Raw genomic sequence first — 16,103 nt, 5'->3', positions numbered from 1 at the left:
CTCTGTAAATCTTGATTATAAACTCACACATAACTCTAAGTCTCTTCAGTCAGACCATGTAGACTCCTCATATTTCAATTCTCCATCTTTATACTTAGAAAGTTTGAATTTACAGAAACACAAAGCATTCAGTTTTGAAAATGGAAGAGATGTTCTTCCTGCAAAAGGAAAGTGTCCCAAACTGTGGCCACGCATGGGATCGAGATTATTGGACATATTAATCCTTAGTCTTGCCTTGTCTCTTCATGTGAATTCGTAACATTCCCTCACATCGCTGTCATATGAATAAATTAACCGTTGCTATGCACTCAAGCTGCATGAACAAGCATTACAGAAATAATCACAGGGAAGGAAGAATCTCCAGGAAAAGCCCTTTCACAGCCATGCTGCTGTGCCTGCTCGTTCTACTGCATCCTTTCTGAAGAGAAAGGAAGGCAAAATGCTGCACTCAGTGCTGCAGAGCTAGATGTGCTATTGATTTATTTATATAAAATACTTCCTATTTTGCTCCCTAGTATTTTCTTAATAATTGGTAACACTCAGTTTGGAGTTCTTATTGCTACAAAGTGCTCAGCTTGTGTTTTTCACATAACAGCATCTGAGACCCAGAAATACCTTTACTGGGCAACAACTGTCTGTTTGAAGTCCCCAGTTCCAAAGCCTGGACTCGCCTACTGTCCGTGCATATCACATGGTTCTAAACTAATTTTGGTAAGACACACTCTTGTCTGAAAATTGAGCAGAAGTTACAAAAATAAAAGCACCACTATAGGAATATTCCTCTGCAGTCTACAGGCGATAATTTCATAACCAGTAAGACCAGCCACACGGGGCTGGACCAGCCATGTGGAGTCCTACTGTGCTAACCCTGGCGTTCTGGGGACAGTGCACCACATGAGGCACTGCATGTCCGAGAAGAGCCTTCCCCTTCCCTCCCAAGTGCAGTGCTCAGACACACCTGTCTGACTCGAGCAGCAAAGGCAGCAGCGAGGACATGCAGCCTGGGGAGACCTGAGACAAAGGGGGAAGGAGGCAAAGGGTTCCCTCCAACAGGAACCCACACTCACACTATGGCTCTGAACCCCAGTTAAGCTGATCTACAACTCTGCTGTTTCTGAGAGGACTGGCAGTGGCTATAGCAAGTTAAAACTGTTATTTTAAAGGAAGATTTCTTTAGAAAGTCTTTGGAACACAAATACATAATCTGCAAACAAACTGAAGTTTCACAGCAAGTCACTTTAATACCCCAAGCCATTTTGCTCCCACCCTGTATCTGAAGAGTTTAAACAGCTGAACACTGACATGTGCAGCCTGTGCCTTCGACAAGCCCAGTGTTTTCCTCCCCATGGATGGAAAACTTTTTGTAGGTATCCCCATGGAAGGCTCCAGCATCTTAAGTTTGGCCCTGAACAACAGAAAGTAAAAGGACAGGCTGCCTAAACAGTTCCAGTCAATGGAAAAAGAGAATTGAACAACGTTCCCATATATGCTAAAAGCAACTTTCTGTGACTCTATTTTCACATCCTTCCCCAGGGTTTAGGTAGGGCTTCCCACCTCCCTGGCAAGGCAAGTACAGTGAAAACAAACACTGAAGATCTGATAGAACTTAACTCGAACATCACCCAGGTGCTGAACAAAATGAATAGTCAGTATTCACAAAAACCCTTGCACAAATAAACAATCAGCAAGGCACAACGTAAAGATGACTTTTTCTCCTCACCTGTCAAGCACAGGAGAGCAATCAGAAACCAGCAATTCTGAAAGCAGAGGACTGAAGAATAAGACTCACCAGCCACATCCTGAAGCTCCGTGAAGGCACTGCCACAGCTCCACAGACACAGTCCCACCCCAGCCTGCCTAAGAGCACCTGAGCTTCACACACCCCCTCCTGCCTGATGGGAACAGAACAATTCAGAACTGCTCTGATGGAGGACAATGTCAAGGACAAAAGACAAAGCCAGGGTTTATTTTCCCACATTGAGAACTTCGCTCTTCTTGTTGCACCTACATACTCTATTTTTTTAATATTGTTTTGAATGCTTCCCATAAAAAGGTTTGTCTATGTAAACAGTGTCCCCACCTCACAAATCACCACATGCTTGTCTTCACTTGGAATGCCAGTTCCATTCTCGTGCACACACTCTTGCAGCATTTCAAAAAAAGATAACCCAATGTGCTACATTGCAGGGGAATTTTCTTCCCTCCACAGGCATTCTCTTAATAGCAAGAAATTCTTGCAGCAGGTTCTGTTCTCTGCCTTCATCAACTTTCAGATTCTATTGCATGTTAATACATTAGAAACCTCATCTCAGTTTGCAGTTTCAGACATTCCAAACACGTGCAACCAGTAGATATTGCACATGAGAAGAAACTTTGGACACGAGAACACCTAAATTCAGAAATATTCCAGAAGAGATTTGCATTTCCCTACTCTCAACAAATCCAAGGCCTATTTAATGCCGATAGACCTTTAATGCAACAACAGGACAAGAGTATCATCTGCCAAGAGCAGACCTGGAGTTTTAATTCAGCTGCTGCTGCTTACAACTTCCTCCAAAGTCACGGATCTTGTTCCTGGGGATTAGTTAACATTTTTCACCCGTACAGGCACATGTTTTTATTCTTTGCACATGGACATAAATGACAAGGCAGTTTTTAGAAGCCCTTGCCTATTTCCTCCTTTGGCTTACAGCAGGAGTTTCCCTTGGCCATTGCTTTGCTAACTACAAGCTCCAGAAACCAGGCCCTGAAAAGAGCCTAACAGTGAATATTTACAATATCTGGTAGGATTGGACGCAGAATTCCTCTCAGGTCTGTTTCCCCCTTCTCATTGTGAAGGTTTGCTTCTCAGAAGAGCCAACTACCAAGATCAAAACTTCTGCCAGAGTCAGACACCTAACTCTGATTAGTTCAAGTAAGTGATGGCTGGTGGCTAAGTTCCTATGAAAAAAGAATTCCAGCTTTTTTCTTCATCTCTGGATTGCATGAAAGGTGCAACCTCAGTGTTTCTCCTCCCTCTACTATTCAGGAATCCTTCTCCTGAAACAATGAAAAGGCATCCTCTCTTTATGCAACCCATTCCTACTAAACTAAACTAAGTGAGAAAAAAATTAAGATAACAAAAATTGTAATGCATTAATACATTAATTGTCATCAAAATTATGCTGGTAAATCAGTATTTTCTGCTCTTCTGTGGTCTTTCACTAGTTAGTCTGTCACATTTCAGAGTTAAAGATTTTATTCAACATGCCATGATAACCAAAAATATTTGAGTACAGAACTTTACCAGAAGTCTCCCTTAGAACACAGGAACATTCAAACATGGTGTGTCACCTTTTATATTTACAAGAAGCACCAAGGATTACCAAAACCCACTTTGAAAATGCTCAAGTGCTTTAGCCAAGCTACACTCCTCTGTTAGGAACTGGAGTGCAAAGACAAAGGACAGACTATCCTTAAACATTGTGTTGTGATCTTCTTGTCTGGAAACTAGTCAGGAATGTCAGCTTATGTTTAAAATGTCTAATGTGCCTCTGTGGTAATGAAATTTAAACAATAAACAGTTGCTTTAAAACTCCTTTAGGACAAATTATCAGATATTTAACATTCTAACATTCCATTATTATTTGGCCTTGAATTCTGCAGATTTTAAGACATAAAGGCTATCAAAGCTCATTAAATTATTGACACAAGAGCTGTGCTCTTTGGGGAAATAGTCTGAATTTCCAATTCTAGCGGGACACACACCAAGTTACAGCTTTTCCTGCAAACAGTATTTCTGCAGTTGGTCTGTGTAGGAAGCACCCCAAGCTTGAACAGCACCCACTTCAAACCCCTGTAAAACACCCAACTCTGGCTGCTCCACGCCAGCACATCCCTCAGCAGTCACAGTGCTCAGGCACACACAGACCAGGAAGTTACACAATTAAAGCCTGACCGAACTCAGCAGCAGCAGCAGAACCCCCTCCCTTGCTTTGGTCTGACTGAATCCAGGCTCCTGCAGCAAGAGCAGGGGGTTTGTCTGCACCTCATGGGGCAGTAACTGCAATGTGCATACACAGCACTGAGGGACTCAACTCCATACAGTTACTGGTGGGCTCCACACTTCCACCAGATACTTTAAAACCAGGAATATACACTGCAAGCAGAGAGGAGGCTGCGAACAGAAGCAGAGATATTGGCACATGGTCTCGTATTATCAGTATTTATACAGCACACAGGGAACACCAAAGTAAGGAGCATCATCCTCATCAAGTGCAAAGGCAACAAAAAAGAGTTGAGAGAAAGGACAGCCAACCATGTAACCTGCTGGGTGCAACCATCTCTCTGAGAGAAAGCTTCAGTACAAGAGAATTAGACAGTAAGGTCAGGAAATCACGAAGACATTAAGGCAGCAGGGGGGGCTTCCAATGCACTCTCATAATGAAAGGTTATGCTTTGCTTTATACAAAAACAGCTGGGGCAGAGGGATGAGGTCAAGCAAGGAAAAAATGGCCCCAAAACAAGAGCTAAAAAGTAGTCTCGGAAGAAGTGATGGTCCCATTTCCAGTTACATGGAAGAAAAAAAACAAGAAACACAGCACAGAAATGTTGAAGAGGCGAAGCAGGTGCTGCTCGGAGGCCGAGGGGAAGGGCAGAGCCAGGGCAGGACCCAGGACACCCCAGGGCTGCTCTCCCGGCCCCCCACAGACACCCCAGGGCTGCTCTCCTGGCCCTCCAGAGACACCCCAGGGCTGCTCTCCCGGCCCCCCACAGACACGCCAGGGCTGCTCTCCTGGCCCTCCACAGACACCCCAGGGCTGCTCTCACGGCCCCCCACAGACACCCCAGGGCTGCTCTCCCGGCCCCCCACAGACACCCCAGGGCTGCTCTCCCGGCCCCCCACAGACACCCCAGGGCTGCTCTCCCGGCCCTCCACAGACACCCCAGGGCTGCTCTCCCGGCCCCCCACAGACACCCCAGGGCTGCTCTCCCGGCCCCCCACAGACACCCCAGGGCTGCTCTCCCGGCCCTCCAGAGACACCCCAGGGCTGCTCTCACGGCCCCCCACAGACACCCCAGGGCTGCTCTCCCGGCCCCCCAGCCCTGCTGCCCCTGCTCCCTCTCTGTGTCCGAGCACAGCCCCACAGCACAGCCCGGGTGAGGTGCCCACCTCTGCACACACCCCAACAAACAACTCCTCAACTGCCTTCAAAAGATGTGCTGAGCTCCAACCACCACAAACATCAACCTCAACAGCTGCCCAAAACGAAAGTATTTTCTTTCTTTTAGATGGTAACAAATGTAGAACAATTAGTACATCTACACAGCTGATCTGCATGAGATTTGCAAGCAGAATTCCAGATTTCCTGACTTCTCTTCCTATACTTCAATCACCACTGACCTAACATTACCTTTGTATTTATTACCTACTTCTAGTTTCCTCACTACTGTGATCTGTAATCTATTTTACTTCCTGTTCACTTCCCTGTAGAGTTAAACTTTAAATAAAAAAATTGAACTCCCACTTTGTGACAAACCCCCCCCCACCCTTCTTCACTCTGGTTAACGCCAGACAAAAGACACGACACCCTATTCTTACATTCATTAATATAAACTTTATAACAGGCCAGGTACCTTCAGCTATGCCCTAGGCAGTTCTAATCTTAAATTTTATCTGCAGCATCTCTGCCAAACAGCAGGTACAGGCTGCACTAATACCTGTGATATCAGCAGATTCACTTGTTTTTCGAGTTACAGCCTCATCGTGGATTTACTCATTAACTTCAAAACTTTCCTCTAGTACTGCAATGCTGGTACCAAGGCAGGGCAGACCCTGTTCCCTGGAAAACAGCTGATTATCACGTAGAACAAATTAACATCACCTTCAGTCAGAAGAGTTTGCCCTGTCACCAAAAAACATGAAGAGGCCAAACAACCCATCTGCCCCAGTGCCCCAGTGCCCCCTGCCAACTACCAACACTCACAGAGGGGCAGGGGCAGCCCTGCTGAGGGAGGGCCATCACTCTGGCAGCACCTCAGCCTTCCAGCAGCCTGCCCAGGCCAGGCTCCAAACCTGAGCTGCACACACGGGGCAGGCTGGGAGTGCCTGAGAACGGCCTGAGCCTCTCTGCTGCCGCCACAACCCCCTCACACCCTCACTCACCCTGCTGGACACGAGGCCACCAAACCCTCTGCACACAGAGGAGCTACCCAGAGTCAGAACAGTCTGTGCCCCTCACTCTCCACAGCACGACAAAGGCACTGCAGGATCCCCAGTCCTGCCACTCCAGGAAAACAGATCAGCAGAAGGAAGATAATGGGGGGGTTTATCATAAAAGAGGGAAATGTGAAACTTACCTTACACACTGGAAACCAGTACTGAAGTTGGATCCCTTCACAAAACAATTACCCCAGACCTTCCCCTTCTCAAGTCACAGGCATCTGAATATCTTTCCCCTGAAGCAATTTAAATACCTTTCCCTTCCTTTTCCCAGCCCAGAAGAATGAAGGGGTTCACTCTGAATCCCTCAAAAAACCCACAAACTCTCTTGCCTTTACTGAGCTCTCGAGGACACAGTAAGTTTTCAAATCCTGTGCACAGGAATGTATGTGAGTAGGCAAAAAAAATGGGCAACAGAATGGGCCATGCAAATAAACAAAGGGAAAAATACCCGAGTGTAGTTTAGAGGAGCAGTGGTGGGGAAACAGGGGTATAAGAACGTGCTGTGCTCTATCACTCAGAAGTCGAACAGAAAAAAAAGAGAAACAGAACACAACACAAAATTCTCTGCCATTTTAAATGTGGGATGCTGGGGCACTGTCTGAGGGAAAATTCACACATATTAGGTGGCTCTGTGTAAGCCACTAGGGACCAAACACCTTCCAGCCACACGTGTGACATGTCACCCTTCCAAAGGGGCTCCGCTGGGATTCTGGGCTGTCCCGCTAACATTTCAAACATTTCAGCATTTTACACACCACTTACAACATAAAAACGGCACACCTGTTCCATCTGCTAACTCCTTAAAAATATAGTTTGTCTTACAGTTCTTGCAAGAAGAGAACCCAACCAGCCTCGAACAGAGCTCTGAAGCGGCGCTGACAGAGCGGCCGTCGGGCAGCGGCTCCCCGAGCGCGCCCGGCCGGACCGGGCCCGTCCCGCGGGCCCGAGGGCAGGAACGGGAACCGGCCCGGCCGGCACCGCGCGGGCCGCGGGACAGCGGGGAAGGACGGGCACGGGGCCCGGCACGGGCACCGGAACAGCGGGGGCAGAACGGGCACAGGGCCCGGCTCGGAACGGCCCCGGTGAGCGCTCCCCACGGGCACAAGGCCCGCTGCTCCCGGACGGCACCGGGCCCCGGCGGGAGCAGCTCCCGGGGAGCGCTCCCCATGGCACAGCCCGCCCCGGCGCCTGCCCGGTGGGGACGGAGCGCCCGCAGCGCCCCCGCAGCCGCCCCGGGACGCGAGGCACAGTCCAGGCCGAGCTGCCGGGCGGAGGCGGCGGCGCCGGCAGCGGGAGGGCAGCGGGCAGCCCCGCGGGCAGAGCGGCCGCGAAGCTCGGGCGCGCAGAGACCCCCGAGGCTCGGGGGCCCCGGGCAGCGGCACCGCGCGCGCGGCGGAGCCCCGGGCTGGGCGGCCGGTGCCACTCACCGGGCCGGTCCCTGCAGCGGCACGGGCGGACGGAGCCGGGCATTCAAAATGGCGGCGGCGCGGCCGCAGCACCGATACCGCAGGCGGAGGAATCCGCGCGCCCGCCCGCTCGCTCGCCGCGGTCCCCGAGCTGTCTCGACCGCGGGCGGGGCCGGCGCCGTGGCCGGGGCCGCGCTGGGCTCGGCGAGAAGGGAGCGGGGGCTCGGCGGCAGCGCCGGCGGCAGGACGGACAAGTCCCCTCGCACTACTTTTCCTGGCGGAAGCACCCGCGATGAAGGCCCGGCGGGCGCGGTGAGTCTGCACCGTGGCAGTCCCTGATGACGTCACGGGGCGGTCCCGGAGGCGCGCGCTCCCCGCGGAGGGGCCGGGCAGGTCCCGCCGCCCGCGCCCGACGTTCCGGGCCGCTCCGGGACCGCCCCCGGCCCGCTTCGGTGTCCGCCGGCGGCGGGAGGGACTCGGAGCGCGGCACTGAACGGGGCGTCTCGGAAAGGGGGCGCAGAGCCGCCCTCGCCCCGGGCGCTCTTCTGTCCGCCCTTCCAGGACCTTTTGTTACCTCAACAATCACCAGATGCCGAGACCCTGCTCTCCGCGGGGGTGCGGGCGGCGGCGCGGGCCCGGCCCGACGTTGCGGGGCTGCGCGAGAGAGAGCGGGAACGTTCAGACCGCGGGTTCCCGCAGGTGAGCCGGGCCCACCGCCGCGGGGCCTGCGCTCCCGTCCGGCCGCCGGGAGGGCCCGTGTGGGGCGCGGGACCGACAAACACCGCGCGGCGCTGCCGTGGGTGACCCGCGCTGTGCGGCCGGGCCCGTGCACGTCCCGCGGCGGGGCCGGGCCGGGCCTGGACGGACGCGGCCGGTTGCCACGGCAACGACGCTGCGTGTGCGCCGTGACGTCATCCGGGCGCGGCGGCGTCACGGCCCCTGCCTAAGGTGAGACACTTCCGGTGGGTGGCGCGGCGTCATCGCCGTGCGCGGCGTCATCGCCGTGCGCCGCGGGCGGGGAGGAGCCGGTGTGGGCACCGGGCGGGCCCGCAGGGCCGGGCCGGGCCATGGCGGGTGAGCCGCGGGCACCGGGCGGGCACCGGGAGGGGCCGCGGGGCACAGCGGGCCGGGGCGCCGGCGCCGGGGCCGGGGCCGGGGCGGGGACGGCGAGCGGGGCCGGGCGTCTGCCGTCCCCGGGGTTCCGGCTCCGGTCCGCGGGCCGTCGCCGTGCCCGAGGTGGGCACTCACGGCTCCCTCTGTTCCTGGCGCAGGTGAGGCGGCGGCCGGCGGCGCGGATCTGGGCGCCCGCGCGGGGCAGCCCCGGCAGGTGCCCCCATGACCGAGCGAGGCGGCCGGGGCGGCCGGGACACCGCGGGGCGCCATGAGAGCGGGCCACGAGCGCAGCCAGGAGTGCCTCCCGCCGAAGAAGCGGGACCTTCCCGCCGCCAGCGCGGGCACCGAGGCAGGACGAGCGGGGGGCGCCCAGGGCGAGGGCCCCGAGTGGGCCCGGACGGCCGTGCCGGGTCCCGCCGCCCCGCGCTACGGCCCCGGTGAGGCCCCCGAGGCGGCGGCGGGGCTGACGGTGGACCAGTACGGGATGCTCTACAAAGTGTCTGCACCGCCTGCCACCTTCTCCCCCACGGGCCTGCACCCCGTGGTGAACGTGAGCCCCCTGTCTCCCGCCTTCGGCATGACCTCGCCCATCATCCAGCACCCAGCGGTGCCCTTCTCCTCCATCCACTACGCCCAGATCCCCCCGGCCTCCCTGCAGCTCATCGGCTCCCACTACACAGTGCCCTACGCCGTCCCTCCTGCCTTCCTGCCTGGGCCTCTCCTGTCACCCTCCACCAACCTCACGGCCCCCCACGGCCCCCACTTTGTGCCATTTGCCTCCCTGTTCACGGAAGAAGCTGCTCCTTCCCCCCAGACTACCTCTCCCACCCACAACTTCAACAAAACTGCCTCTGCAGCCTCTCCGGGGCAGATACAGCACCAGGCTGTGCCCCAGCAGCTGGACATGGCCCCAGGCAGGATCCCCGTGTATTACCAGGTGTCTCGCCTGCCCCCGGGGTACGCAGCCTGCGGGGCACCCGCGCTGTCCCCCCGGCAGGACGCGCCCAACGGTGGGCAGAGGCGCCCGGAGCAGGGCGGGGCCTCGGGGCCCAGCGAGCCCCTGGACTCTGCCAGCAGTGCAGCCCAGGAGTGCCAGCCCCTGGGGGCAGCACCAGGGGGTGCGGGGGACGGACAGTTCCTGCCAAGTTACCAGATGCTGGGAAGAGAGGTCTCTGTGCCAGCTCACAGGAGCACCCCAGACACTGATCTGGAGGTTCAGAGAGTGGTGGGAGTGTTGGCATCTCAGGATTACCATGTGCTGGCGGCCCAGAGGAAAGATGACCCAAGCCCTTTGAACCTTTGCCATAATATCCCTGATGGACAGGAAGACGTGCTGAGGAACACCATGGATAGGGCTGGGAACAGCCAGTACCAGAGCCCGTGTGGAATGTCCCCCGAGCAGACTGTGAGACAGTTAACCAAAGGAATGGTGATAGCCAACGGCAAGCCAGTCCTTGCTCCCCCTGGGTCTGAGCCCATCAGCTCTTCCGCTGCAGAAGCGCCGGTGAGACAGAGCCCAGATGCACAGGCTCGAGGAACTGTGCTTGAAAAGGAGCTGGCCCAGCTGCAGCCCCCCAGCTCCTCACAGCTGCCCTCCCACTTCATGAAAGGAGCCATCATCCAGCTGGCGACGGGCGAGCTGAAGCGCGTGGAGGACCTGCAGACTCAAGACTTTGTTCGCAGTGCGGAGGTGAGCGGTGGCTTGAAGATTGACTCCAGCACTGTGGTGGATATTCAGGAAAGCCAGTGGCCTGGGTTTGTCACACTGCATTTTGTGGTTGGGGAGCAACAAAGTAAAGTGAGCATTGATGTCCCCCCAGAGCATCCCTTCTTTGTGTATGGCCAGGGCTGGTCCTCTTGCAGCCCGGGGCGGACTGCTCAGCTGTTTGCTTTGCCCTGTCACCGGCTGCAAGTGGGGGATGTCTGCATATCAATCAGTTTACAGAGCATGAATGGCAACTCTGCCTCTCAGGCCAGCTCCCCCCTCACAGATCAGCTGGCACCTGCCAGGGAGAGGTCGGACCGAACTGCTCAGGGGCCCCGAGAGCCGCCCGACAGAGCCGCTGAAAGGAAGAGCCACCCGGAGCGGGACGGCGCGGCCCAGCCCGAGGCTGCCAGTCAGCACTGCTGGGCAGCCCCAGGCTTCCAAAGATACAGTGTGCAGGCAGAGAAGCCTCGGCCCTCTCTGCTCCGTCCCTCGTTCATTCCCCAGGAGGTGAAGCTGTCTATCGAAGGGCGTTCCAACGCGGGCAAGTGATCCCTGGGAGGCGTGAGCTGGGGCAGCGCCGGCAGGTGAGCCTCACCCTCGGGTGGAGGAATTGCACAGACTCTGTGACAGGTTCACCAGCAAGGCTGCTCTCTGCCCTGCAGGACTGGCTCCATTCCAGTTCTGTGGCCGACCAGTCCCTCTTGGGGAGTCAGGAAGGCTCCAGTGCCTCAGGGAGCGGTGACAGGCTTCGCTGGGGTGGGGAGCAGGGACATGCCCGTGAGCTGCAGTGAGAGCATTCCAGAGGCTGGAGGCTGGGGCTTTCCCCCACCTCTGGGGATAACTGAATCCCTGCGGGGCAGGGGCCGAGCATTCAGGACAGGTGGGGAGATGAGGAGGGCAGACACGGACTAAGGTAGCAGATAAAATTGCTGAAGATGTTATTCCTCCTTTCTCATGGGGAGAGGTGGGTCCCCACTGGAGTTCGGGGGCTCTACTCCCAGTATCCCCTTTCTTCACACATGCACTTTAAAAGGACCGTTCACTGACGGAGCTCTCGAGGGCAGGACGGAGGTGCTTCTCTGGTGGTTCTGATTAATGTCTCTTCCACTGAATCCAACTACTCTTTCTTCTTGCAAAGAATGTACAGATTTGAATGATTCACAAAAATTCAAGAGGAAGGACCAAAAGGGTGGGTTTGGGTGTAGGTGAACAGGGAACTTGACCACTTGGGATGGGACACAAGTTGGGATGGAAGGCATTTTGTTTCCTGCTATAAAATACATTTAATTGTTTGCCACGAAATCAAGTCTTTCTTCCCATATTAGTAACTTATAAAAAAAATCCTGGGCTTATAAATTTGCAGAGGCTTAACCTAGGAATGACTGGGGTTGGGGTTTTTTGTTTGGTTGGATTTGGGGTTTTGTTATTTTGTTGGTTTGTATTTTTTTAAAGCTGGCGTAAAATAGATTCAGATTTTCTAGGGAAGGATGAAAACATCCTTGTTCTTTGAGAAGACCAAGGCTATTTTGTAATTAAGTCAGAAAAAAAACACTTTGGATGGCTATTTCTTCCCTGCAGGCAGTTTCTCGAATAAGCTCTAGACAAAAGACAAGTATTTGTGCATGTGCAGGCAAGGAACAAAGTTTCTGCTAAGTACTATTCTAAGATCAATGTAGAGACTCTAAAAATATCACAGCATCACAGGGCATTTTGGGGTGGTTTTGTTAGTTTTTCTGATGCTTCACTTTGAAGTTCCTCTGTAGAACAACATGATAAAATCAAGAGTAGTCCTTTTCATGGTGAGATTTAATACAATTGTGTATGAATACCTCATTGTGCTGATAACACTCTTACTGAGTGAAGGTGGTTGTAGTTACACTAATCTGCCCTCTCTGATGGTGTGTTATGACACCAGCTCCCACTGCTGAGCTGGGATAAAGGATGGTCACTGTTCTGGGGAGGAAAGAGTTTTCACTGACTTAACCTGGGTTAAGTATTCCTTGTGTTCAGGTGCCCATCTCTGTACTAGGACCAGGCTTTGGAGAAAGCTTTTCTCAGTGTTCAGAGCCCTGATGTCCAGCATGCTGTTTCTGTCTCCCTGCTCTCATCTTCTGAAGTTGCTGTCGGGTGTGCCTGACTCCTCCCTGTTACACCATGGTGTGTCAGCCCCTCTCCCTGCAGCGATGCTGTCTGAGCTGTTCTGCACTCAGCAGTGTGTCCTGTAACTTGTTGGCTTCTGTGTGATAGGCAGGTGCTCTGCCTGGATATTAGGCAAGTTAGAGAATCTCCAGAATGTCCCTTCCATCCCAGTCCTGTTTTCCTAGCACATTGTTGCCTTTGAAATGCCAGCACCAGGACAGACTCTTCAGGCCTTAGGTGAGATATGTGCTAATCATGCCTTCAATGTTTGTGCCTCATGGGGCTCTCCAGAATGAGAGTGCTGCTTGTATCACGTGTAGCTGCTCCCAAATGATGCACTTCTGATCTCATCAGCTGTATTTGAGATGTGTGAGGTCTCGGTGGTGCTGTCATATGAAGATTCTGCCTCCTCTGGTGCAGCATCTGCGGGAACAGATGCTGTTTTCACAGCCCTGTTTGTCAGCAAAGTGTCTGCCTGGGCCCCCTTGTCACCTGGAGGTGTCATAGCTCCTGGTCACTGGACTCTCCTACGCAAAGACCTCGATTAATGTTGGTAATCAGTACTTAAGGCTCAGGATATCTGAAGTGTCTGTGGCCAAAGGCAGGAGGCAGAGTTGCTCAGGTTCTTGTGCCTGTTGGTTGCTCAGTGCACGCAGAGGAATTCAGAGCTGTGACAGGCAGCTGAGAAAGGGATCTCGTGTATGTGTGGCATGTGAATGTAGCGGGGCTGGTTACACCATGGAGGGAATGTCTGAGCAGCTGAGGGTGCAGAGCCCCTCACGTGTGTGAACACAGGGGCCTGTCTTGGACTGAGGAGTTGGAGAGCCTGCCTTATCCCCTGTGTGTTGTTGTGACTCCTCCCTGGCCTCACTGCACTGTGCCATGGTCTGAACGGACAGCACGGAGGACTGGGGCAAGATGCTGTGTGGCTGGAACAGCTTTGTGCTGTAGGCAGCTGAAGGGCTGTGAAGGTGCTCCCCCTTGTTGTTTGCCTGGCTTCTGACCTGGACTTTGGCTTGCTGCACCTCTGCTGAGCACAGTGCTGAGCTCTGTGGGACACACCAGGTTGAGCTGCATCTCGGTCCTTCTGTCCAGACTCCCTGTCAGTCCCACCGCTGTGCACGTTTCAGCTGCCAGCTCCTCCCTGGAACCAACGCTCTGGGGCTCAGCTCCAGGCAGGGCTGAGATGAAGGATAGGTATGTCTGGCTGCTTGCCCCAAACAGTGGGGAGGAGGAGGGGACCACTGGAGGTCCTCCAGCCCAGCTCAGCAGTACTGGTGTCACTGGAACCTGTCCTTACTGGACTGGGCTATGTGGCCTGGCACTGTAGTGGTGGTTGTGCTGAGCGTTGAGACTCTTCTGGGACAGGGAGTGTGCGAGACAGGCTCTGCTGCAGGCAGAAAGGCTGGGACTGAGCCCATGGAGGAGACTTCTTGAGTTTACAGGGAAAGGAGGAGATATAGCCAGGAAGACATTGTGGAGTGGGATGGTTACCTGGGCTTTTCTGCTGGTAGAGATGCGACAGACTTCTCAGAGAAATATGTTCCTGCTGCTATTGTGAAGGGAGGAGAGCTGTCGTGTGTCCTGCCTGGAGGAGGAGAAGGCCTCCTGGTACTGGTCTTACCCAGCTCACACTCTGTAGCAGGAATCTGTGGGATGCAATAACGAGTGTCTGTAGCCATCCCTTGGAAAATTTTTTGGGTCAGCTGCCCAGCTGAGCCAGGCCTGTTGTTCACAGCAATGAGTGCTCATGACTATGCAGAGGAGGCTCTGTCTGGAGGGGAGGGAAGTTGCAGAGCCTCTGCCAGCTGCTGAGCAGGTATAATGCACTTTTCACATTGTGTCCCTGTCCCCACCCCACGCCTGAAGTCACTTTGCCCCATATAGAACTAACAATCCTTGTTACTCGTAAAATATTGCAAAAGAAACTACAGCAGCTGGAGAAGCCCAGCTGGTCGTTCCTGCCCGCAGCAGCACATGTGCCTTTCCCCAGCATCGCTCCCAACTGCTTCTTGTCTTTCAGGCTGTCCTAGGGCCTGACACTTTGCAGAAGCTGCTAAGATGGCCAAAAATGCACACTCTGTACAGTTTGGCCTAGGGTGTTCCCTATATGGCTTAAAAGGTTGATGGTCCAGGCCCTTGCATGGCCTTCATGCCTGTCTTTGGACAACAGGAGTGCCCCTAAGGTCCTTCCAGGCTGCTGCTGCCAACGTGCCCCTGCACACTCAAGTTGTTTCCAGCTTTCATGGCACCTTAGTGCCGGGGAGGGTCTGCCCAGAGGCAGACAGACATGGGGGGGCTGGCTGGGCTGCCCAGAGGCAGGGAGGCGTTTGTAGATAAGTGCTGACCCCTCACTATAACCCCAGTGTATGGCTGTATTAACATGTAACCCACGCAGTGTATCTAAAGCCTTAGAACTAGTCAGGTGCTCCTCTCCAACCTTGTCCCTGCCCCTTTCCTCCTACCTGATCTTTAACAAAGCATTAATAATTCTAAGGATAATCTCTATTTTGTTGTGCTTTTTTTGTAACTGTTTTAAATAAATCAATTTGTACTGTATATTTGTACTTTTGGTGAGATCCTTTTTCCTGTTTTACCATTTTAAGTCTGTACTTGGCTACACACAGATTGTATTTTTATTGTTAATGCTCTTATGAATATTGCATTTAACTTGTTGACTCTGTAAACACAGTATCTATCTATATATCTATATATATATATATATATAAACCAATAGCTTTTCCTTTGGTGTTTGAGACTTTTTCTCATCTGTAGACTCAGTGATCATCAGGATGGGGCTTCTCTGGTCTTATACAGTGATCTGGAGACTCATGACAAGGGCAAGGTACAGGGTGTCTGACAGATGGATTATAAGCCATAACTTTTTCAAATACTTTTGTTTTATGTGGTCTCTCTTGAACCCCTTAACATAAAGTTCAGGTGCCAGTGATGCTGCAGGGACAGTTTCAGCTGCAGGTTGCAGAGTGAGGGTACATCTCTGCTGGGCAAGCAGAACATACGAGGTAGAGCAAAAGCAAACATTGCCACAAGCAAACTGTGGGTTTGGGTATGAAAATAAGGATAAGGTAAAATAACGTAAGGATAAAAGTGAGACATCAGAGAACAAAGGAAGAGATGAACAAAGGAACGTGGAACTGAACAGCTCCTTCACAGATCTGGTGCCTTTTTCCAAAGTGAGAGAGGCAGGGATGGCTCCTGGGTGTCAGTTCTACGTGATGAATGTCATGGTAAAACAGCCTTTGTACAGGGAGGAAACAAGATGTTGCAGTGGCATGTGGAGGGAACCAGCACTGAAAAGGTTGGCTGCTCTTTCCCAGCAGAGTCCCCAGGACTGGCAGTAAGGGGAGTTCATTATCGCCAGAAAAAGGCAACATTATGCAATTTGAAGGCAACTATTCTAAGTTTAACTAGGGCTTTAAGGGACTGCAATCAAATATTTTTCAAACTGAAAAATGAGGGGGAAATCAGGGATTCTAAATAGTCTGCTCAAAAGCTTTTGCTCTTGTTTCAA

At 53.4% G+C, this 16,103-nt stretch overlaps 2 protein-coding genes across 3 annotated transcripts in view; one reads left to right on the top strand and one right to left on the bottom strand.

The window, feature by feature from the left end:
• AP1G1 (adaptor related protein complex 1 subunit gamma 1) overlaps positions 1 to 8,207 on the bottom strand; it is a 37,542-nt gene extending 29,335 nt beyond the window's left edge. Inside the window, exon 1 of one of the 2 annotated variants that reach the window (XM_071567934.1) lies at positions 8,186 to 8,207. The gene's annotated coding sequence lies outside the window, so the exon portion shown is untranslated. Of the gene's footprint in view, positions 1 to 7,632; positions 7,743 to 8,185 lie in introns of those variants that run through there. The other variant, XM_071567933.1, reaches the window with a different exon arrangement.
• Positions 8,208 to 8,601: 394 nt separating this feature from the next.
• ATXN1L (ataxin 1 like) lies at positions 8,602 to 15,314 on the top strand. Its single transcript, XM_071567935.1, has 2 exons — positions 8,602 to 8,685; positions 8,883 to 15,314. The coding sequence occupies exon 2, from the start codon at positions 8,993 to 8,995 to the stop codon at positions 10,979 to 10,981; it is 1,989 nt and encodes a 662-aa protein (XP_071424036.1). The 5' UTR covers positions 8,602 to 8,685; positions 8,883 to 8,992; the 3' UTR covers positions 10,982 to 15,314.
• Positions 15,315 to 16,103: the final 789 nt, after the last annotated feature.

Source organism: Pithys albifrons, chromosome 12 (assembly GCF_047495875.1).
Source record: "Pithys albifrons albifrons isolate INPA30051 chromosome 12, PitAlb_v1, whole genome shotgun sequence".
Lineage (NCBI taxonomy): Eukaryota > Metazoa > Chordata > Aves > Passeriformes > Thamnophilidae > Pithys > Pithys albifrons.
Note: the sequence above shows the minus strand (reverse complement) of the source record. Positions and strands in the feature narration are given on the sequence as shown.